Source organism: Oncorhynchus clarkii, chromosome 10, assembly GCF_045791955.1.
Source record: "Oncorhynchus clarkii lewisi isolate Uvic-CL-2024 chromosome 10, UVic_Ocla_1.0, whole genome shotgun sequence".
Lineage (NCBI taxonomy): Eukaryota > Metazoa > Chordata > Actinopteri > Salmoniformes > Salmonidae > Oncorhynchus > Oncorhynchus clarkii.
In genome coordinates, this window is record NC_092156.1 from 27,444,059 (window position 1) to 27,469,575 (window position 25,517).

A 25,517-nucleotide genomic window follows, 5' to 3' on the forward strand; every position below is an offset into this window, starting at 1 on the left:
ATAAATGATCAGATGGTTATGTACAGGTAGAGATTGGTGTGCAAAAGAGCAGAAAAATAAAAATAAATAAATAAAAACAGTATGGGGATGAGGTAGGTGAAAATGGGTGGGCTATTTACCAATAGACTATGTACAGCTGCAGCGATCGGTTAGCTGCTCGGATAGCAGATGTTTGAAGTTGGTGAGGGAGATAAAAGTCTCCAACTTCAGCGATTTTTGCAATTCGTTCCAGTCACAGGCAGCAGAGAACTGGAACGAAAGGCGGCCAAATGAGGTGTTGGCTTTAGGGATGATCAGTGAGATACACCTGCTGGAGCGCGTGCTACGGATGGGTGTTGCCATCGTAACCAGTGAACTGAGATAAGGCGGAGCTTTACCTAGCATGGACTTGTAGATGACCTGGAGCCAGTGGGTCTGGCGACGAATATGTAGCGAGGGCCAGCCGACTAGAGCATACAAGTTGCAGTGGTGGGTGGTATAAGGTGCTTTGGTGACAAAACGGATGGCACTGTGATAAACTGCATCCAGTTTGCTGAGTAGAGTGTTGGAAGCAATTTTGTAGATGACGTCGCCGAAGTCGAGGATCGGTAGGATAGTCAGTTTTACTAGGGTAAGTTTGGCGGCGTGAGTGAAGGAGGCTTTGTTGCGGAATAGAAAGCCGACTCTTGATTTGATTTTCGATTGGAGATGTTGGATATGGGTCTGGAAGGAGAGTTTAGAGTCTAGCCAGACACCTAGGTACTTATAGATGTCCACATATTCAAGGTCGGAACCATCCAGGGTGGTGATGCTGGTCAGGCGTGCGGGTGCAGGCAGCGAACGGTTGAAAAGCATGCATTTGGTTTTACTAGCGTTTAAGAGCAGTTGGAGGCCACGGAAGGAGTGCTGTATGGCATTGAAGCTCGTTTGGAGGTTAGATAGCACAGTGTCCAAGGACGGGCCGGAAGTATATAGAATGGTGTCGTCTGCGTAGAGGTGGATCAGGGAATCGCCCGCAGCATGAGAAACATCATTGATATATACAGAGAAAAGAGTCGGCCCGAGAATTGAACCCTGTGGCACCCCCATAGAGACTGCCAGAGGACCGGACAGCATGCCCTCCGATTTGACACACTGAACTCTGTCTGCAAAGTAATTGGTGAACCAGGCAAGGCAGTCATCCGAAAAACCGAGGCTACTGAGTCTGCCGATAAGAATACGGTGATTGACAGAGTCGAAAGCCTTGGCAAGGTCTATGAAGACGGCTGCACAGTACTGTCTTTTATCGATGGCGGTTATGATATCGTTTAGTACCTTGAGCGTGGCTGAGGTACACCCGTGACCGGCTCGGAAACCAGATTGCACAGCGGAGAAGGTACGGTGGGATTCAAGATGGTCAGTGACCTGTTTGTTGACTTGGCTTTCGAAGACCTTAGATAGGCAGGGCAGGATGGATATAGGTCTGTAACAGTTTGGGTCCAGGGTGTCGCCCCCTTTGAAGAGGGGGATGACTGCGGCAGCTTTCCAATCCTTGGGGATCTCAGACGATATGAAAGAGAGGTTGAACAGGCTGGTAATAGGGGTTGCGACAATGGCGGCGGATAGTTTCAGGAATAGAGGGTCCAGATTGTCCAGCCCAGCTGATTTGTACGGGTCCAGGTTTTGCAGCTCTTTCAGGACATCTGCTATCTGGATTTGGGTAAAGGAGAACCTGGAGAGGCTTGGGCGAGTAGCTGCGGGGGGGGGGGAGCTGTTGTCCGAGGTTGGAGTAGCCAGGCGGAAGGCATGGCCAGCCGTTGAGAAATGCTTGTTGAAGTTTTCGATAATCATGGATTTATCGGTGGTGACCATGTTACCTAGTCTCAGTGCAGTGGGCAGCTGGGAGGAGGTGCTCTTGTTCTCCATGGACTTCACAGTGTCCCAGAACTTTTTGGAGTTGGAGCTACAGGATGCAAACTTCTGCCTGAAGAAGTTGGCTTAATCCTTTGGATTTGTGTGCCCATGAAAAAGGGGTTTAACAGAGTAGCCTAACATATCATTATGAACACAATCTAATAGACTCAGCAAAACTTTGTCCCACTGATGGCCCCCATAAGGGGTTGTGGGTTTCGTATTCAGATGGTTGATCTTTCAGAACATTCACACCTAGCCTACTGGACAATCAGCTCAGTCATCTGTACGCTTTCCTGTGTGCAGTGCAGGTCAGTAATATTTCCCTCTCCTTTTCATATAAAAAAAATGCAACTGTTAGCCTATTGATACAGACTTTACATAGGCCATTATCACTATAGCCTAATACTCCAATTGATTGACAGATTGTGTGCTGCCGACAAACAGCAGTGCAGTATTTCTAATAATTAGCCTAAACTGAATCCTAAAAAACTCCTTGTGCTGAATGAATGAATCTGCACAGCCCTTGCTAAAGCCAATGATGATTGAGTAGGCTAGGCCTAGTTTATATTATATTGATAAGTAGATTCCATAGATCCAATTGAAAGAAAAATAAATGTTATTTCAACCTTGTAATTTATTATGTGAAAGTTTTTTATTCATTAATTAATGTATTAATTAGTAGGCTTATGGATGACATTTTTCAAGTTATTCACCCAACCCAGTTTTATTTATTCTAAAAGGCATGCAACGAATGCAGAGCATTTTAATTTATTTTATACAATATTCGGCCCAAATGAACACATTTATTTTAGGGCTTAAATGAGCCAATATATGAGAGCCTTCAGGACAGCTTAACTGATTTTACCCACGGAAAAAATATGAGAGCCTTTATGAGTTCCCCACGGAGCAACGAAGCCATCAGCACATGCATTGTCCCCAAGTTAAATTGCGCACACGCGGCCGAAAGTAACCAACATAAAATAATGCATTGCAGCGGTGCTTCGATTCTATACAGTGTATCTATAAGATGGTGAACATACCACAGTAATGCCAGCGGAGATGACTGCATGATCAGGGTACTGCACTTGAATATACTGTATGTACTTTTGATCCAGTTCCTACTGCACTTTAGCAGGCCAAGTTTATAACTTTCACAGAAAGGTCCAGGCTGATCTGTGGAGTCACATCAAAATGGCAGGAGTTGGCACAAGAACAGTTCAGGTCATCATAGAATTCACCCTTAACCACAGACCTGGGATCAGATTATGCTACCCACAATCCTAACCTTAACCATAAAGGTGAATAAAAAAATATCAGAACCCAAATCAGTGGTTAGGGGTAAGATCTAGACTTACCTACTCCGTTGCCTGCCACCAACCAGCCAACGGGGGACCTTGTGAAAGGTTGACAGCTGCCCCCTTTCCCCATCTCCTCTGCCCCCTCTAAGGGCTGCATACCAGCCAGGGCTAACATGGCAAGAAAAGCAACATGCTCGGCCCGGGACAACCCACTACCCTTCAATCAAAATGTCAGCAGGTCAGGGCAGCACCGCGGCTGTATGAGAGGAGATGGCGGTGGTAGAAGTAGCCTCCTGGCCTTTGATTCAGGCACAAGCATAGATACTACAAAACGTATCCTATGAACCTATGCATTGACATAATACTCTCAGAGGTGCAACCTTCTTAAGAGCTGCTGTCTGTTGTAGCGGGTGATTCCTCTCGAAACTAGAATTTTAAAAAAGAGCATGATTTGGGGGATTTTCACAACATTTAACCATACAAGGGTCCTTTGGAGGAAGGATTGCCAATTTTTCAATATATCGTTGAACATAATATATTCTACGGGCATATCGAAGTTCCAGAGCGGGATCTCTGCTGGTTTTAAAGTTATGGCCCATTTTATACAGAGAAATTGGCATAGTAGACAATCAATTTAACCAATCACAGCCCTGCTTTTACTTGTATCATTGCACATCCTGCAAAGGCAACCATTTTGAATCTATTTTCACATTCACTGTGTTGGTAATGCTTACAAATTGGATCATAACTAAAAGTAGCAGAAATCCTACTCTGGAACTTTGATTTGCCCGTAGAGTAGATCATGTTCAAGAAAAAGACAAAAAAATTTGGCAAAACAAATGTGTATATTTCAATATTAAGGTTTATATTTTTCAATAATCCTCATTTAATGTAAGAAATGTGTTATTGAAATCAAAATACTACTCATATTACAGTGCAAGCGGTACGCTTCATATGACACCAATGTTTGCTTTGCAGAACCTGGTAAGGCCAAAATCTCACAAATACAAAAACTTCAATTAATTATTTCTCAATTATGTGTTAAGATACAAAACGTCAAATATACACAGAGTATACCAAACACTAACAACACCTTTCTAATATTGAGTTGCACCCCCTTTTGCCCTCAGAACAGCCTCAATTCATCAGGGCATGGACTCTACAAGGTGTCAAGTATTCCACAGGGATGCTGGCCCATGTTGACTCCAATGCTTCTCACAGTTGTGTCAAGTTGGCTGGATGTCCGTTGGGTGGTGGACCATTCTTGATACACATGGGAAACTGTTGAGTGTGAAAAACCCAGCAGCGTTGCAGTTCTTGACACAAACCGGTGTTTAAAGCCACTTAAATCTTTTGTCTTGCCCATTCTTCCTCTCAATGGCACACATACACAATCCATGTCTCAGTTGTCTCCAGGCTTAGAAATCCTTTAACTGGTCTTCTCCCCTTCATCTATACTGATTTAAGTGGATTTAACAAGTGACCTCGATGAAGGATCATAGCTTTCACCTGGATTCACCTGGTCAGTCTATGTCATAGAAAGAGCAGGTGTTCTTAATGTTTTGTACACTTAGTGTCAAAAATCCTCCCTACAAAGGATTGCATGTTGTGAAAAATCCCCCAAATCATGGTCTTTTTATGTTCCTAGTTTCATAAGGAATCACCCTAGTATGGATGTACTCACAGTACGTCTCAAACAGACGAGATAAGACACTATTTTCTCTACCCTGGTCTCAATCTGAAAAATTACTGTTTTTTCAGTCAGATGTCTGACTGGTGACTCATGCCACTGTAAGCTTGGTTCTATTTTCTTCTCTGCTCTTAGCGGCCCTGCTGACGCTAACACCAAAGGATGGTGACGCAGCTGCAGCTTGGGCCTCTGCAGGGCAGGAGTCCTCCATTTATGTAAATAGAAAAGGCCTCTGGGACTGGCTACTGCGGCTGCAGCCGGTGATATACACCCACCTTGTTTCCGGAGGTGTCCTTGCCCTTGCCCTCCTCAGCGACGTGGAATCTCAGGTTCTCCAGGAGAATGACGGAACCCTCTGCGGGGTCAGCGCAGGCCTGCTCTACATCGGGACCCACACAGTCCTTCAGGAAGTGCACGTCCCTGAGAATGAGTGCAAAGCAAACACGTGCACATTTGAGTACTTTATTGGGCTCCATAATGAAACACTGACTAAGTACAAAGAATCCAAATATTTCCAAAATGACAAATATGATTAATTAATTGGGACGAGTAATATTTCACTCTGCGCATGGTAATAGGCAGCTATGGAGGGCCATGGAAGGAGCCAGGTCTCACTTGCCCAGCAGGCTCTTGAGCTCGGCGGCCACGGGCTCCAGGGAGAATTTGTCAGGCATGGGGTTCCCATCAGGACGACCCAAGTGGCTCATCAGCACCACGGCCTTGGCCCCATGATCCAGACAGTGCTTGATGGTGGGGACAGCAGCCTTGATCCTGGAACACACAGGTACAAAGTATGAGCAAAGGCTAGAATAGGGCTCCTATAGAATGACATAGCAGCATTTGGTCTAATAAGGTGTATTACTAATAGATGATCAAATTAAAACAAGCTCATTATTACCTCTGGTTGTTTGTGATTTTATGGTCCTTCATGGGCACATTGAAATCAACCCTGCAAAAGAGAAATGTCAAACATCCATTTTGGACACAGTAATAGTGAATTGTGTTTTGAGCAGGGGTTGGAACCGGTTCAGGGAACAGAACAGAAAAATAATGATGTTGAAGAACAAAACCAGAACAGAGAAAGAAAGTGATCTATACTGTTTCGGAACAGAACCGTTTTAAAAGCATCGGAACCAGTTAACAATGTTACTTTATGTTCAGGGTATTTTTTCCCCCAGTCCCACAAAAAAATGCAACAAAGCGCCTATGCAGAGCCCTCGCCGTCACTCAGAAACGTATTCCAGTGTCTGTATGCCTGCCAGCTGAAAATCTTTGCCAGTATGGTGTAGGCTACCTGTCCCTCCCTCCAAATATTTTATTAGAGAACAATGGATTAATTATTCAATGTTAGTTAACTACAAAAAGGTAAGACGTGTTTTTATTTTAATTCTGGTGCCTTTCTGCACACAAGCTTGTTAGCTACCTAGCTAGGTAGAGCTGGTCTAGCTCTCAATAAAATCTAGGCAGTATTATGTGTAATCTAATGGAACTGAGAGTCTTCCTATTATTAATTTCCTTCAACCAATCAGTCATTTGTGTCAGTGCAGTACACGTTGAGTGCCCTTCTCTAGAAACATGCAGAAAGTCTGTTTACAGAGAAATTGCATTGTATTTGGTCAAACACCATTTTTCCAACAGTTTGCTAAAAGCTGGCAGCAAGCTTATAGGTCTGCTGTTAGAACCAGTAAAGGCCGCTTTACCACTCTTGGGTAGCGGAATTACTTCGGCTTCCCTTCATTCCCTTTATTTCTATTGGCCAGTCTGAGATATGGCTTTGTCTTTGCAACTCTGCCTAGAAGGCCAGCATCCTGGAGTCACCTCTTCACTGTTGATGTTGAGACTGGTGTTTTGCGGGTACTATTTAATGAAGCTACCAGTTGAGGACTAGTGAGGCAACTGTTTCTCAAACTGGACACCAATGTACTTGTCCTCTTGCTCAGTTGTGCACCGAGGCCTCCCACTCTTTCTATTCTGGTTAGAGCCAGTTCGCTCTGTTCTGTGAAGGGAGTAGTACACAGCGTTGTACAAGATCTTCAGTTTCTTGGCAATTTCTCACATGGAATAGCTTTCATTTCTCAGAACAAGAATAGACTGACGAGATTCTAAAGAAAGGTCTTTGTTTCTGGCCATTTTGAGCCTGTAATAGATACTAATAGATAATAGATACAGATACTCAACTAGTCTAAAGTAGAGGTCAACCGATTAATCAGAATGGCCGATTAATTAGGGCCGATTTCAAGTTTTCATAACAATCGTAAATCTGTATTTTTGGGCGCCGATTTTTTTAAATATATTGTTTTACACCTTTTATTTCATCTTTATTTAACTAGGCAAGTCAGTTATGAACACATTCTTATTTTCAATGACGGCCTAGGAACGTTGGGTTAACTGCCTCGTTCAGGGGCAGAAAGACAGATTTTCACATTGTCAGCTCGGGGGATCCAATCTTACAGTTAACTAGTCCAACGCAATAATGACCTGCCTCTCTCTCGTTGCACTCTGCGCTAACTAGCTAGCCATTTCACTTTGTTTACACCAGCCTCATCTCAGGAGTTGATAGGCTTGAAGTCATAAACAGCGCAATGTTTGACGCACAATGAAGAGCTGCTGGCAAAACGCACGAAAGTGCTGTTTGAATGAATGTTTACGCGCCTGCTTCTGCCTACCACCGCTCAGTCAGATACTTAGATACTTGTATGCTCAGTCAGATTATATGCAACGCAGTATACGCTAGATAATATCTAGTAATATCATCAACCATGTGTAGTTAACTAGGGATTATAATTGTTTGGTTTTTTATAAGATAAGTTTAATGCTAGCTAGCATCTTACCTTGGCTTACTGCCTTTGTGTAACAGACAGTCTCCTTGTGGAGTGCAACGAGAGAGGCAGGTCGTTATTGCGTTGTTTAATGCTAGCTAGCGACCTGTAATGTTGCAAGATGGGATCCACCGAGCTGACAAGGTGAAAATCTGTCACTCTGCCCCTGAATGAGGCAGTTAACCCACCGTTCCTAGGCCGTCATTGAAAATAAGAATGTGTTCTTAACTGACTTGCCTAGTTAAATAAAAGGTATAAAAAAAATATAAGAATCGGCAAATCGGCGCCCAAAAATACCGATTTCCGATTGTTATGAAAACTTGAAAAATCGGCCCTAATTAATCGGCCATTCCGATTAGTCGGTCGGCCTCTAGTTTGTACCATGCTGTGCAGCTGCCATGCTGTGTTGTCATGTGTTGCTATCATGCTATGTTGTCGTCTTAGGACTTTCTTTATGTAGTGTTGTCTTTTGTTGTGATGCGTGTTTTGTCCTATTTTTTATTTGTTTTATCCCATCAAGTCCCCACAGGAGGCCTTTAGCCTTTTGGTAGGCCATCATTGTAAATAACAATTTGTTCTTAACTGACTTACCTAGTTAAATAAAAAACATTATGCAACCTATGGATTACAAAATACATTCAGTCAAAAATAAATCATAAATATGTTTTTGAAGTGGTTGTACTATATGTAGATTATATTATTTCCAGCGCTTTCTTATACATACACCTACTCATTCAAGGGTTTCTTTATTTTTACTATTTTCTACATTGTAGAATAGTGAAGACCTCAAAACTCTGAAATAACGCATACGGAATCATGTAGTAACCAAAAGCGTTAAATCAAAATATATTTTATATGAGATTCTTCAAAATAGCCACCCTTTGCCTTGATGACAGCTTTGCACACTCTTGGCATTCTCTCAACCAGCTTCACCTGGAATGCTTTGACAACAGTCTTGAAGGAGTTCCCACATATGCTGAGCACTTGTTTGCTGCTTTTCCTTCACTCTGCGGTTCAAGTCATCCCAAACCATCTCAATCGGGTTGAGGTCGGTGATTGTGGAGGCCAGGTCATCTGATGCAGCACTCCATCACTCTCCTTCTTGGTCAAATAGCTCTTAGACAGGCTGGAGGTGTGTTTTGGGCCATTGTTCTGTTGAAAAACAAATTATAGTGGGCCAAAGCTTAAACCAGATGGGATGGCTTATCGCTGCATAGTGCTGTGGTAGCCATGCTGGTTAAGTGTGCCTTGAATTCTAAATAAATCACAGACTGTCAGCAGCAAAGCACCCTCACACCACCACGCTTCACGGGGGGAACCACACATGTAGAGATCATCTGTTCACCTACTCTGTGTCTCACAAAAACATGGCGGTTGGAACCAATCTCAAATATGGACTCGGATGAAAAGGACAGATTTCCACCGGTCTAGTGTCTCACAAAAACATGGCGGTTGGAGCCAATCTCAAATATGGACTCGGATGAAAAGGACAGATTTCCACCGGTCTAATGTCCATTGCTCGTGTTTCTTGGCCCAAGCAAGTCTCTTCTTCTTATTGGTGTGGTTTCTTTGCAGCAATTCAACCATGAAGGCCTGATTCACACAGTCTCCTCTGAACAGTTGATGTTGAGATGTGTCTGTTACTTGAATTCTGTGAGGTATTTATTTGGGTTGCAATTTGAGGCAGGTAACTAACATCCTCTGCAGCAGAGGTAACTCTGGGTCTTCCTTTCCTGTGGCAGTCCTCATGAGAGGCAGTTTCATCATAGCGCTTGATGGTTTTTGAGACTGCACTTGAAGGAAAGTTCAAAGTTCTTAAAATTTTCCGGATTGACTGACCTTCGTGTCTTAAAGTAATGATGGACTGTCGTTTCTCTTTGCTTATTTGAGCTGTTCTAATAGGGCTATCTTCTGTATACCACCCCTACCTTGTCACAACATAACTGATTGGCTCAAACGCATTAAGGAAGGAAATTCCACAAATGCACTTTTAACAAGACACACCTGTTAATTGAAATGCATTCCAGGGGACTACCTCATGAAGCTGGTTGAGAGAATGCCAAGAGTGTGCAAAGATGTCATCAAGGCAAAGGGTGGATATAATATATTTTGATTACAACATGATTCCATGTGTGTTATTTCAGAGTTGAGGTCTTCACTATTATTCTAAAATGTAGAAAATCATAAAAATAAAGGAAAACCCCTGGAATGACTAGGTGTGTCCAAACTTTTGACTGGTACTGTATAGATTAGTATTATTTTTTTAATACACATATTTAACACCTTATTTTTGTTCGCACAGAACTACCTCCATAATGTTGGAGAATATAAGACCATAAATATGGTAGAAGAAAATACAAAGGAAAAACAATTTTTTTTTTACCACCATCTTTGAAATGCAAGAGAAAGGTTTGTTATAGCCATCACTATGGTTGTAATTCCGATAGTGTCCACAAGATGGCAGCAGTGATTGTGCAAAGTTTCAGATGGATAACTTGGAGTATGACTGATCCTCAAGACTTTTAGTGTGAAGTCCCCAAGTACATTTGGGCAAATCGTTAAGGAGATATTCGCATTCATATTCAATTTTTCTGCAAGAATATCGTCAAATCTGTATACTTGGACTTTGATTTAGCTTTCCAAGCATTAGTAGCCATATTATAAGTTCAACATTTCCAAAACAACCAGTTTTCATAACTTCATAACTCTGAATATCCTTAGAATTTTTGTCCAAAATGAAAAGGCATGCTGTCGTACAAGGTTAGAAGCTACATTTTACGACATATACATGGTTTCCGGATACTCCCATAAATCCCAGCTCATTGGCTATCTAGCTAGCTTTGTTTGACCCCGATTGGTGCTTATTTGACAAAGATACAGTAGTTCAAGTGATGGCCGCTCCTCGTCATCGGCGTCCCATGAAGGCGTCGCTCCCTGACCAAATTTGGTGTCCTATAGGACATACTACACCCCTAATGAGATAGTGAAGTCTTGTTACCTTCTAGGATCTCTGAGGAATAGATACGAACGTGATTTTACTCGTTATAACAAGGTTTAGGGTGAGATTTTCACAGATTCCTTTCTTTGCAAATTGAACGAGTGGAAATACAAAAATCGATCGTGCATGCTATATGGACTTTTTTAGGATATGAAAAAGGATTTTATCTAACAAACACTTCAGGTTATCTCTGGGACCCTTTGGACGATAAATCAGATTTATCAAACCTATCGCGGTGAAAACTTTTGTTAGGAGCTCTCAATAGCATGGCATTTTGTCACAGTAATAGCTACTGTAAATTGGACCGTGCAGTTATGTTAACAAGAATTTAAGCTTTCAGACAATATAAGACACTTCTATGTACCGTTACTCTCAAATCTGCGATCTTGACATAACGCGCTGAATGATTTACAACTGTCCCGTTGACGGGACGCCGATCCTTAAGACATTTCCTCATACCTGCAATTGTTTCCTTAACTACAGACTGATGAAGAAAGTTAGGCGAAGTTGCTATTCCTCAAAAAGTTTCTTGGAAATGTTCTTGCGTTATTTCTTATGTTTCTCCTTAAGCCAAAAGTTAAGAAATTCAAATCTTGAAAATAAAGCTATTGGATTGGTTCTTTGAAATGTTCTTAATTCAAAGATAGCTAAACACTTGTCTTAAACTCAGGGCATTGAGACAATAAGCTAATGAAAGCAAATGAACATGTATAATTCACTCAAACATCTGAAAGTTTAAGTATATTATTTTAAACTAAATAACACATTTTAGAACAATAATCTCAGTATGAAATATGCTAACATGATTTCCATTGCCTGCTAGATAGCTAGCTAAAAATCGCTTGCCTAGTGAGAATCATTTTATGATATTTAATTGTAAATAGATTTTTTTGTAATAAATATAATGAAAATCATGAAATCTGAAGATATTCTTGAGGAATTGCACTTACGAACAATCTTATGAAGTTTTTTTGTATTATTTTTTTAAAGAAGCTTCCTAAGTTTGTGCGTAAGAAATGTTTTGTACATCTGGGTCTAGTCTGTCAAACAGCACTGTAGCCCTGCCACTTTCCACCACAGATGCAGAAGGGTGACATAGGCGGATGTGGTGGATTGAGACGCAGTCCATTAAAAAAAATCTCTCTATCTTAAACTAAGGAATTATGATGGGGACTGTGTTATGTTACTTAGATTGACACACCAGTGCATCAATAGACTAGGGGATTTAATAAATCCAACTATAGTATCCTTAACTAGGATTATTACATGCATTATCTGAATTAGGCCCACAGAATTATACATACGGCAGAGCGGTCTCTATGGAGGAACTTTAAATGTCATTGAACTTCAAAGTTGGTTAACGTTGGACCAGAGCAAACATTATCTAGCTAGCTAACAAGCATGTGTGTGTGTGTGTGTGTGTGTCTGTGTGTGAGCAGAGCAGCATTAAAAACACACCTTTTTGTAGTTAATACATCCAATGGGAAATGTGATAACTTTAGTATCCTTAACCAGTATTGAAAAAGTAAATCCTTTTTTTTTTTTTTTTTTAACACCTCTCCCTAATTTCTGAATCATGATTGTAATGTTGTCAGTAAGCAATGTTTTCCAAACTCAGTACTGGGCCCCGTGCACGTTTTGGTTTTTGCCCTAGCACTACACAGCTTTTTTTTTTTTTTAACTCCTCATCAAGCTTTGATTATTTGAATCAGCTGTGTAGTGCTAGGGCAATACCTTTCTTAGTGACAGAGGGCTTTGCAAACTCACTTTGTTGCAATTTTTGTGGGACTGGAGAAAAAAAATTGCCTGGAAAGTAAAATAACATTATTCTGTTCCCATGCTTTTAAAATAATGGTTCTGTTCCAGAACAGTATAGTTCGTTTCCGCTTCTGTTCCTCAAATAATTTCGTACTCTTGCAGTTTTCGGTTCTGTTCCCCGAAATGATTCCAACCATTGGTAGCAAGGTTTGAAATGATTATGCTTAGTTATCTGTTTGGGCTTCTTGCGGTCTACAAATTATGCAATTGTGTTCGGCCTCGTGGCCATGCACAAAAAAATTATCAGAAAATCACCACACAAAAACATTGCACCAACATATGACGCAATCTTAATTAGACTCCACTGCCCTGACCGACCGTGACAAGAGGAATAAATATCTGAGAATGCTGTTCATTGACTACAGCTCAGCGTTAAAAAACATTGTTCCGCCAGGTTTGGGACCCTGGGAATTAACACTTCCCTCTGCAACTATCTACTCCGATTTCAGAGCACTCCCGTCTGAGTGTGCCAGAGCGCAGAATAACTGACATTTACAAACGCTCGTTGAAAATTACCCGTGTCAGTAAAAGTTGGCAGAAATGCGTATTCATTTTTTTGTTGATGCCAGAAGCACAGTTGCAGTCACCAACGCTCTGGATAACATAAAAACAGCCTAACCAGCTCTGCTAGGGCGAGTAAAATGGTCAGAGTGAGCTGTTCTCTCATTTGTGTCTCTAAGTAGCTAGCAAGCATGACTGCTGTTGGGTCAGAACTCTCGGATCAAGACTACTTCTCCGCTAGGGCGTCCGGTCTGCGCTCTAAACGCGCCGAGAACGAAACGCTCTGAATTTACAAACGGGCAATCTGACGACGCTCTGCGTTTACGAACGCCCAGAGCACACTCTGGCACTCCAGATTTAAATTTACGAGCACACCCTATGGCTAACACAGTCACGTCATCCATGCTATTGTACATACGTACGATGACACCCACATAAAGTACATTTCATTTATACACGTTTATTAACATGTATTTATGTTTATAGTTCGGTTGATATCTGCAATATTACTAAACCCCCGGCCTAAAATGGCAGTTTTGGGCTCAGTTCAGGCTGCCAGATCTAGGCCGAATGACTCTCGCCTAGTCTCTACCGTCATTCATTTCGGACACGGGCCGGATCTGTCTGCCAGACCCAGGTCAGCAGTTTTAGATTTGGCATGCCGGAATCAGGCCAGATGTTGGTGCTACCTGGGCTCCCGAGTGCGGGTAGTGTTCACACCAGCCCAAACGAGCCGAACTAAGGGGGTAAACCAACTGGTGTGAAAGCCCCGTAACGAATTGGCAGGCAACTCGGTAGCGCTCTTGTTACGAATCACCGTGGCAAAGATGGTCGCTAGCGATGGTATAATCTCCTTTCCACTGGCTCTTCGAAGTCACATAATTGGAACTCACCTCATGATCACGCGCTTCCCCTTTACGTCCACCTTGTCCAGGGTGAGTTTATTTGACAGCGACATTTTGATGTTTTACTTGCACCTGCTCTGCTGTGTTCCTCGTTCCGATCTTCACCTCACTCTGCTGATGCCGGGTAGTTCCCGAATGAAATGACCTTAGCGCAGGGAGGAACTTCTGATGGACGTCGGGACGTTAGCTTTGGTCAAAAGCTAATACGAGACTGCTGCATCAGCACTGTCATTGTGTTGTTCTTCTTCTACTTCGATGCGGTTTAACTGCGGTTGGCATTCAAGACATTTTGCATTACTGCCACCTACTACGGTGGAGTATAACTTGTACTTTGCTTAAAAAAAAGAAAATTATATTTAATCAACAAATGGCCTACCATCTAACCCTACACTCACTAAAACCCACCACCATATTCCACTATTTAAATCTATTTAGTCCTACCTCAGGCCATCAGCCTGAAAGGACAGGACACCGCCACTCAACACACCCTGTAACTCCTCTGAAGTCAAGTCTCCTACACCCAAATACCTCTCTGCAGCTGCCACCACAATCTCAATTTTCTTCTAATTACATTCCATACATGCAGTACAGTCGATAATCATTGCTATAAATGCTAAAAGTCTAATCTTACTGAATCATACATCACTTGTTGGTTTATCCCTCTGTACTGGTACAGATCTACTACTCACACCACTCCTCTCAGGATCCCTCCCCCTTGACCCATCTTCCTCTACTTTCTTCACTGCCTCAGCATATGACAACTTCTGCACTACTCTAACCCTGAAAACCTCAACCTGCCTCTCTCGCACGGGACATTTCTGATCCCCAGCCCCATGGGCACCCCTACAATTAACACACACCACTACTTTCCCCAATGCTACACATTCATTTTTTGTGTGTTTTTATTGAAATAAGTCAGTTAAGAACAAATTGTTATTTACAATAACAGCCTACCCCGGCCAAACCCAGACTATGCTGGGCCAATTGTGCGCCGCCCTATGGGAATCCCAATCACGACCGGATGCGATACAGCCTACCCCGGCCAAACCTGAAGATGCTGGGCCAATTGTGCGCCACCCTATGGGACTCCCAATCACGACCGGATGTGATACAGCCTGGATTCAAACCAGGGACTGAAGTGACACCTCTTGCATTGAGATGCAGTGCCTTAGACCGCTGAACCTACTTCCTACACACTGCTGCCACATGCCCATAAGCTTGACACCTGTTACAGCGTAATATATTCTGCACAAAAGCTCGTACGGGATAACTTAAATTTCTAACATCACTTCATCAGGCACCGACACAACATCAAAACTTAAAAGAACAGACAACGACTCTTATGTTTCCGCACTCACGCCAGCCTGTGCGTCTCACCAAACGATGAGCATCACAAACACTGGGAATCTTCCCCTTCAGTTGGTCAACTTTCTCATTTACCGCTACCCCAGTAATCACTCCTTTTAATGGCACCCTTTTCTTGAGAGCAGAAGAATTCACATTTCTTGCCCCCATTCATTTAACATGGAGTGCCTACTCCCTCTGACCAGCAGAAACACAAACAATTATCACAAGACCACTTCTGGTAACCTTCCCCCGATTCCACAACACCCAATTCTGTTTTCCCCCTCCCTGAAACCACAAATGGATCAGCCAAAAGGCAATGGTACACTTTTTCAAAGAATTTCACTCCTACCTACCACCTCCGCTACTTCGCCCTCACTCACTTCCATTTCTCCTCCTGTCTTCAAATCCGGCGTACAGCTTTTTGCCATTCTTTTTTTAACAAACTATCTCCCTTTTTTCTGCCATTTTTAACCGATTCAATCACATGCTCTTTTTCCCTCCATTCGTCCTCTGTATATATTGATCTTTTTTACTGCTGTTCTTTAATTACTTGTTACTTTTATCTCTTATTCTTATCTGTATTTTTTTAAACTGCACTGTTGGTTAGGGGCTTGTAAGTAAGCATTTCACTGTAAGGTTGTATTTGGCGCATGTGACTAATAAAATTTGATTTGAAGTATACATCTCCTTATGATAATACTGCACTTTTCCTGACATACATTTTGTTCTTGCCCTGAAATGACGCCATTTTCTAGGCCCTGCCATTGGGTTATGTTAGTGCCGGTCATATGAGCTATGCCCTCCATTGAGTACATTGAGTCATAATTCCTATAAAACCTAGCGGTAAAACCCGGAAATGGTTCCAATAGTTTTTCTGTCATTCCTATTTCCATGGGGTTCTTTAGAAATACTACATACAAGGTATGTGTTTCGTGTAGGCTTACCTTGGTGAGACGTTTTGATAACTGGGCAAATCTCTCTCGGACAAGGTAACTTTATCAATATATTCCCCTGTATATTCGCCCAAAAATGAAATGCTAATTAGCTGCTAATGTGGCTATCATACAGAACTACACATCCTGTCACAAGCTTTGACATAAGTACTCAAGGCACAGGGTGAGAAAGACCTCCACATTTCTCCATGCAAACTCTTATCGACCAGTAGCAAGTAACCTACCAGGTCATCCAATGACTACACCTGGTTGGGCACGGCTGGCTTCCTCCACTCGCATTACACATCTGTACATCGGATAGGCTGCATGGCTACACTTATGTGCTCCATGGAAGCATTGGCATGTGGTAGAGAGAATCCCCTGGTCACCAGGGCGGGCCCGCTCATTAGACAGGATTAGCTGGCCACCTATCAAATCAATCAAACTTTATTTGTCACATGCACCAAATACAAGTGCAGACCTTATTGTAAAATGCTTACTTACAAGCTCTTAACCAATAGTGCAGTTCAAGAAGAGTTGAGAAAATATTTAACAAATAAACTAAAGTAAAAAATAAAAAGTAACACAATAAAATAACAATAACGAGGCTACAGATGCTGATTCAATACCTGTACTGGCCTCGACTGGGAGACCCATGAGATGACTGTAGGTTTTTTGTTTCTCTCACTCTAAAAACAGCAATAAATCATTCAAAATAAGAAACTGGCTTTACTTACAAATTAGTAACAATGTCTCACCCTATGTTCAAGAATGGCCTTTTTTCTCGCTCATTTTACTTTATTTGAAAACAAAATAATCAAAAATGTATTATTTTTTAAACAAAGCGATTATTATTATTAATTTTGAATTATATAAAGCCCTTTGGATATTCTCACAGATATACAGTGCCTTGCGAAAGTATTCGGCCCCCTTGAACTTTGCGACCTTTTGCCACATTTCAGGCTTCAAACATAAAGATATAAAACTGTATTTTTTTGTGAAGAATCAACATCAAGTGGGACACAATCATGAAGTGGAACGACATTTATTGGATATTTCAAACTTTTTGAACAAATCAAAAACTGAAAAATTGGGCGTGCAAAATTATTCAGCCCCTTTACTTTCAGTGCAGCAAACTCTCTCCAGAAGTTCAGTGAGGATCTCTGAATTATCCAATGTTGACCTAAATGACTAATGATGATAAATACAATCCACCTGTGTGTAATCAAGTCTCCGTATAAATGCACCTGCACTGTGATAGTCTCAGAGGTCCGTTAAAAGCGCAGAGAGCATCATGAAGAACAAGGAACACACCAGGCAGGTCCGAGATACTGTTGTGAAGAAGTTTAAAGCTGGATTTGGATACAAAAAGATTTCCCAAGCTTTAAACATCCCAAGGAGCACTGTGCAAGCGATAATATTGAAATGGAAGGAGTATCAGACCACTGCAAATCTACCAAGACCTGGTCGTCCCTCTAAACTTTCAGCTCATACAAGGAGAAGACTGATCAGAGATGCAGCCAAGAGGCCCATGATCACTCTGGATGAACTGCAGAGATCTACAGCTGAGGTGGGAGACTCTGTCCATAGGACAACAATCAGTCGTATATTGCACAAATCTGGCCTTTATGGAAGAGTGGCAAGAAGAAAGCCATTTCTTAAAGATATCCATAAAAAGTGTTGTTTAAAGTTTGCCACAAGCCACCTGGGAGACACACCAAACATGTGGAAGAAGGTGCTCTGGTCAGATGAAACCAAAATTGAACTTTTTGGCAACAATGCAAAACGTTATGTTTGGCCTAAAAGCAACACAGCTGAACACACCATCCCCACTGTCAAACATGGTGGTGGCAGCATCATGGTTTGGGCCTGCTTTTCTTCAGCAGGGACAGGGAAGACGGTTAAAATTGATGGGAAGATGGATGGAGCCAAATACAGGACCATTCTGGAAGAAAACCTGATGGAGTCTGCAAAAGACCTGAGACTGGGACGGAGATTTGTCTTCCAACAAGACAATGATCCAAAACATAAAGCAAAATCTACAATGGAATGGTTCAAAAATAAACATATCGAGGTGTTAGAATGGCCAAGTCAAAGTCCAGACCTGAATCCAATCGAGAATCTGTGGAAAGAACTGAAAACTGCTGTTCACAAATGCTCTCCATCCAACCTCACTGAGCTCGAGCTGTTTTGCAAGGAGGAATGGGAAAACATTTCAGTCTCTCGATGTGCAAAACTGATAGAGACATACCCCAAGCGACTTACAGCTGTAATCGCAGCAAAAGGTGGCGCTACAAAGTATTAACTTAAGGGGGCTGAATAATTTTGCACGCCCAATTTTTCAGTTTTTGATTTGTTCAAAAAGTTTGAAATATCCAATAAATGTCGTTCCACTTCATGATTGTGTCCCACTTGTTGTTGATTCTTCACAAAAAAATACAGTTTTATATCTTTATGTTTGAAGCCTGAAATGTGGCAAAAGGTCGCAAAGTTCAAGGGGGCCGAATACTTTCGCAAGGCACTGTATTATTAACCCTGTTATTAGCAGGACAATATACACTGTTCAAAAAAATAAAGGGAACACTAAAATAACACATCCTAGATCTGAATGAATGAAATATTCTTATTAAATACTTTTTTCTTTACATAGTTGAATGTGCTGACAACAAAATCACACAAAAATGATCAATGGAAATCAAATTTATCAACCCATGGAGGTCTGGATTTGGAGTCACACTCAAAATTAAAGCGGAAAACCACACTACAGGCTGATCCAACTTTTATGTAATGTCCTTAAAACAAGTCAAAATGAGGCTCAGTAGTGTGTGTGGCCTCCACGTGCCTGTATGACCTCCCTACAACGCCTGGGCATGCTCCTGATGAGGTGGTGGATGGTCTCCTGAGGGATCTCCTCCCAGACCTGGACTAAAGCATCTGCCAACTCCTGGACAGTCTGTGGTGCAACGTGGCGTTGGTGGATGGAGCGAGACATGATGTCCCAGATGTGCTCAATTGGATTCAGGTCTGGGGAACGGGTGGGCCAGTCCATAGCATCAATGCATTCCTCTTGCAGGAACTGCTGACACACTCCAGCCACATGAGGTCTAGCATTGTCTTGCATTAGGAGGAACCCAGGGCCAACCGCACCAGCATATGGTCTCACAAGAGGTCTGAGGATCTCATCTCGGTACCTAATGGCAGTCAGGCTACCTCTGGCGAGCACATGGAGGGCTGTGCGGCCCCCCAAAGAAATGCCACCCCGCACCATGACTGACCCACTGCCAAACCGGTCATGCTGGAGGATGTTGCAGGCAGCAGAACGTTCTCCACGGCGTCTCCAGACTCTGTCACGTCTGTCACATGTGCTCAGTGTGAACCTGCTTTCATCTGTGAAGAGCACAGGGTGCCAGTGGCGAATTTGCCAATCTTGGTGTTCTCTTGCAAATGCCAAACGTCCTGCACTGTGTTGGGCTGTAAGCACAACCCCCACCTGTGGACGTCGGGCCCTCATACCCTCATGGAGTCTCTTTCTGACCGTTTGGGCAGACACATGCACATTTGTGGCCTGCTAGAGGTCATTTTGCAGGGCTCTGGCAGTGCTCCTCCTGCTCATCCTTGTACAAAGGTGGAGGTATCGGTCCTGCTGCTGGGTTGTTGCCCTCCTACGGCCTCCTCCACGTCTCCTGATGTCTCCTGGTAGCGCCTCCATGATCTGGACACTACGCTGACAGACACAGCAAACCTTCTTGCCACAGCTCGCATTGATGTGACATCCTGGATGAGCTGCACAACCTGAGTCACTTGTGTGGGTTGTAGACTCTGTCTCATGCTACCACTAGAGTGAAAGCACCGCCAGCATTCAAAAGTGACCAAAATATCAGCCAGGAAGCATAGGAACTGAGAAGTGGTCTGTGGTCACCACCTGCAGAACCACTCCTTTATTGGGGGTGTCTTGCTAATTGCCTATAATTTCCACCTGATGTCTATTGCATTTGCACAACAGCATGTGACATTTATTGTCAATCAGTGTTGTTTCCTAAGTGGACAGTTTGATTTCACAGAAGTGTGATTGACTTGGAGTTACATTGTGTTGTTTAAGTGTTCCCTTTATTTTTTTGAGCAGTGTATATTGGTCATTTTGGTCATGGCTCCTGAGTGGCGCACAAAGAAATTGCCTTGCAGTTATCTACTGGGGTCAATGTAAATAGTCCAGTGGCCATTTGATTAATTGTTCAGCAGTCTTATTGTTTTGGGTAGAAGCTGCATTTTGCTCCGGTACCGCTTCCCGTGTGGCAGCAGAGGAAACAGTCTATGACTTGGGTGACTGGAGTCTCTGATCATTTTATGGGCTTTCCTCTGATACTGCCTATTATATAGGTCCTGGATGGCAGGTAGCTTGGCCCCAGTGATGTACTGGGCCGTACGCACTACCCTCTGTAGCGCCTTATGGTCCGATGCCGGTCGATGGTGCAGCTGTGGAACTTTTTGAGGATCTGGGGACCCATGCCAGTCTTTTCAGTCTCCTGGGGGAGAAAAGGTTTTGTCATGCCCTCTTCATGACTGTCTTGGTGTGCTTGGACCATGATAGTTCGTTGGTGATGGAACTTGAAACTCTCGACCCGTTCCACTACCGCCCTGTCAATGTTAATTGGGGCGTGTTCGGCCCGCCTTTTCCTGTAGTCCACGATCAGCTCCTTTGTTGTCCTGGTACCACACTGCCAGTTCTCTGACCTCCTCCCTATAGGCTGTCTCATCATTGTCGGTGATCAGGCCTACCACTGTTGTGTCATTAGCAAACTCAATGATGGTGTTGGAGTCGTGTTTGGCCATGCAGTCGTGGGGTGAACAGGGAGTACAGGAGGGGACTAAGTACACATCCCTGAGGGGCCCCAGTGTTGAGGATCAGTGTGGCAGATGTGTTGTTGCCTACCCTTACCACCCGGGGGCGGCCTGTCAGGAAGTCCAAGATCCAGTTGCAGAGGGAGGTGTTTAGTCCCAGGGTCCTTAGCTTAGTGATGAGCTTCGTGAGCACTATGTTGTTGAACGCTGAGCTGTAGTCAATGAACAGCATTCTCACATAGGTGTTCCTTTTGTCCAGGTGTTTAAGGGCAGTGTGGAGTGCGATTGAGATTGCGTCATCTGTGGATCTGTTGGGGTGGTATGCGAATTAGAGTGGGTCTAGGATATCTGGGAGGATGCTGTTGATGTGAGCCATGACCAGTCTCTCAAAGTACTTTATGGCTACCGACGTGAGTGCTACAGGGGCGGTAATCATTTGGACAGGTTACCTTCGCTTCCTTGTGCACAGGGGACTATGGTGGTCAACTTGAAACATGTAGGTATTACAGACTCGGTCAGAGAGGGAGAGGTTGAAAATGTCAGTGAAGACACTTTCCAGTTGGTCCGCGCATGTTTTGAGTACACATCCAGGTAATCCGTCTGGCCCCGCGGCTTTGTGAATGTTGACCTGTTTAAAGGCTCACATCGGCTGCCGAGAGCGTTATCACACAGTCACACAGCTCCCTTTAAGAGTGTGCTCTAATCTCAGCTCGTTACCTGTATAAAAGACACCTGGGAGCCAGAAATCTTTCTGATTGAGAGGGGGTCAAATACTTATTTCTCTCATTAAAATGCAAATCAATTTATAACATTTTTGACATGTGTTTTTCTGTATTGTTTTGTTGTTATTCTGTCTCTCACTGTTCAAATACACCTACCATTAAAATTATAGACGGATAATTTCTTTGTCAGTGGGCAAATGTACAAAATCAGCAGGGGATCAAATACTTTTTTCCCTCACTGTATGACCTGTTTTACAAATGGTGGGCCTACCCATGGATGGGTATTCATACAATTCCATTGCTGGCTGACATGGGGTTTTTTCTTATTTTTTCTGTTTGGACAGGTCTGGACCAGCCTTGATTTGGCCTAAACACAGATTGAAATTACATTTTTGACTTTCATTCAGAATCTAAAATTAACTAGATTTCAACATCCGGAAAATTTTCACCTTTCATTCAGATTTTAGACATATTTTCAATGTCATTTTGCTTACTGTGACTATTCTTGTAGGGCGGCAGAATGGCCAGGGCCGGCCCTGCTGGTCACCTATAGAGACCTGCCAAGAGGAAGAAACTTAAGTTCCACATGCCTTTCAATACATGACATTGAACACCTTGAAATGCATTTGTTGTAAGAAATATGCTATATAAATAAACTTTGATTTGTTTGATGTCGTTACAGCTGTAGAATATTTAATAAATTGTCATTTTCACGAGGACAAGTGCAGTTTTTCATTAAACTTTTCATTGATAACTTGGGATATAGTGGGAAGTATCCTACAAATCAAGACTGTGTGAATGCATGTACCACTCCAAATAAATAAATACTGTCAAACAAAGTCAATTCTGAATGCCAATATATTTTTAGATTCATTCTAATCAATGACAACATTCTAGAACGGAGTTATCATTAATTTAAATCTGGTATCTGGGGTAATCTGGTTAATGATTATATAATTTATTAAGTGGTTCTTTCCTTGTAGAATACTGACAGTTGTATATAACACATTGTATTGCTAACATTTTGCTCAATTCATTTCAATACAGCATGTGGATTCATCATGGATTGAGCACGGGTCACTGATCGGGCTGGTGAACGGAAGCTGACAGAAGCTGACAGTCTCAGCAAGAGATGACCAGGAGCTTCCTGCAGGAATATGTAGTCATGCTGGTCTTCTCTGTTGCTAATTAGCATTATGATTTTTTGAGAGTAAATTGAGGCGAATTTATTGATAAAACTCACCTTGTCTGAGAGAGAACTACAGTTATCCAAACATCACGCAAAGATAATAACAATATTAATTAAGATAATTAATTAAAGATAAAATTAATGGTGGAAAGACAATTGGAACTATTTCCATGTTTGACCGCTTGGTTTTATGGGTATTATGATGAGTCCACTGTGGTGGAGGAAATTAAATTACCTGGGCCTTCCCCGGGTGAACCCATTGATTGCATTAGTTTTAGAACCTGCGTGGTGATAGCCTACTGAAGGTATATCTGGACTGATGGTCTGTTTACGTAGTAGCAGGGGCGGACTGGGCCCAAACTTTGGCCCTGGCATTTAATCCGCACCAGCCCATGTAACCGGTTTGAAATGGCTGGCTAGTTAACGGTGTGTGCTAGTAGCATTTCAATCGGTGACATCACTCACTCTGGGACCTGGAAGTAGTTGTTTCCCTTGATCAGCAGGGGCTGCAGCTTTTGTGTAGCGATAGGCAACAATGCTTCGAGGGTGACTGTTGTTGATGTGTGCAGAGGGTCCCTGGTTTAAGCCCAGGTTGGGGCGAGGAGAGGGACGGAAGCAATACTGTTACACCTACATCATTGTGCGCGCCGCCAACTCACACAAATGTAAAATACAATGATAAACAAACAATACAACAAAAAATGATACATACAACAACAAAAATGATGTGTGTGTTAGTGTGTCTGTGTTTGTGTGTCCCCTCACAGTCCCCGCAGTTCCATGAGATCTGTTAAATCTGTTTTGCTGTTTGCTTGAGTAATTGGAAATGGGAGTTCCATGCGATCATGGAAACTGGAAACTCAAAACACATTAACTAGATCGCTAAACTCTAAATACACTGAACATAAATATAAACGCAACATGCAACAATTTCTAAAACTTGACTGAGTTACCGTTCATATAAGGAAATCATTCAATTAAAATACATTCATTAGGCCCTAATCTATGGATTTCACATGACTGGGAATACAGAATCGCATCTGATGATCAACGATACCTTAAAAAAAAGGTAGGAGAGTGGATCAAAAAAACAGTCTGGTGTGACCACCATTTGCCTCATGCAGCGGGACACATCTCCTTTGCATAGAGTTGATCAGGCTGTTGATTGTGGCCTGTGGAATGTTGTCCCACTCCTCTTCAATGGCTGTCCGAAGTTGCTGGATATTGGCGGGAACTGGAACACACTGTCCTACACGACCCAGAGCATCTGAAACATGTTCAATGGGTGACATGTCTGGTTATTATACAGGCCATGGAAGAACTGAGAAATGTTCGGCTTCCAGAAATTGTGTACAGATCCTTGTGACATAGGGCCATGTATTATGATGCTGAAACATGAGGTGATGGCAGCGGATTAATTGCAAGACAATGGGTCTCAGGATCTCATCACGGTATCTCTGTGCACTCAAATTGCCATTGATAAAATGCAATTGTGTTTGTTATCTGTAGCTCATGAAACATGGGGCCAACACTTTACATGTTGCGTTTATATTTTTGTTCAGTATATAATACCTACTAGTATTGCCTTTAAATTGTTTAACGTTTCGGGTAGCCTTTCACAAGCTTCCCACAATAAGTTGGGTGAATTTTGGCCCATTCCTCCTGACAGAGCTGGTGTAACTGAGTCAGGTTTGTATGCCTCCTTGCTCACACACGCTTTTTCAGTTCTGCCCACAAATTTTCTATAGGATTGAGGTAAGGGCTTTGTGATGGCCACTCCAATACCTTGACTTTGTTGTCCCAAACCATTTTGCCACAACTTTGGAAGTATGCTTGGCGTCATTGTCCATTTGGAAGACCCATTTGCGACCAAGCTTTAACTTCCTGACTGATGTCTTGAGATGTTGCTTCAATATATCCACATAATTGTCCTACCTCATGATGCCATCTATTTTGTGAAGTGCACCAGTCACCCCCGTGCTTCACGGTTGGGATGAAGTTCATCGGCTTGCAAGCCTCCCCCTTTTTCCTCCAAACATAACGATGGTCATTATGGCCAAACAGTTCTATTTTTGTTACATCAGACCAGAGGACATTAATCCAAAAAGTACAATGTTTGCCCCCCCCATGTGCAGTTGCAACCCGTAGTCTGGATTTTTTTATGGCAGTTTTGGAGCAGTGGCTTCTTCCTTGCTAAGTGGCCTTTCAGGTTATGTCTATGTAGGACACGTTTTTCTGTAGATATAGATTATTTTGTACCAGTTTCCTCCAGTAACTTCACAAGGTCCTTTGCTGTTCTTCTGGGATTGATTTGCACTTTTCGCACCAAATTAAAATAATCTCTAGGAGACAGAATGCGTCTCCTTCCTGAGCGGTATGACGGCTGCGTGGTCCCATGGTGTTTATACTTGCATACTATTGTTTGTACAGATGAATGTGGTACCTTCCGGCGTCTTGGCTGATTTCTTTTGATTTTCCCATGATGTCAAGCAAAGAGGCACTGAGTTTGAAGGTAGGTCTTGAAATACATCCACAGGTACACCTACAATTAACTCAAATTATGCCAATTACCCTATCAGAAGCTTCT

At 42.6% G+C, this 25,517-nt stretch overlaps 1 protein-coding gene across 1 annotated transcript in view; it reads right to left on the reverse strand.

The window, feature by feature from the left end:
• Window positions 1-14,169, reverse strand: part of LOC139418226 (phosphoglycerate kinase) — a 32,830-nt gene extending 18,661 nt beyond the window's left edge. Inside the window, exons 1-4 of the mRNA XM_071167515.1 lie at window positions 13,890-14,169; window positions 5,759-5,809; window positions 5,476-5,631; window positions 5,136-5,280 (exon numbers count right to left, since the gene is read on the reverse strand). Coding sequence (XP_071023616.1) covers window positions 5,136-5,280; window positions 5,476-5,631; window positions 5,759-5,809; window positions 13,890-13,954 — 417 coding nt within the window. The 5' untranslated portion in view covers window positions 13,955-14,169. The remainder of the gene's footprint in view (window positions 1-5,135; window positions 5,281-5,475; window positions 5,632-5,758; window positions 5,810-13,889) is intronic.
• Window positions 14,170-25,517: the final 11,348 nt, after the last annotated feature.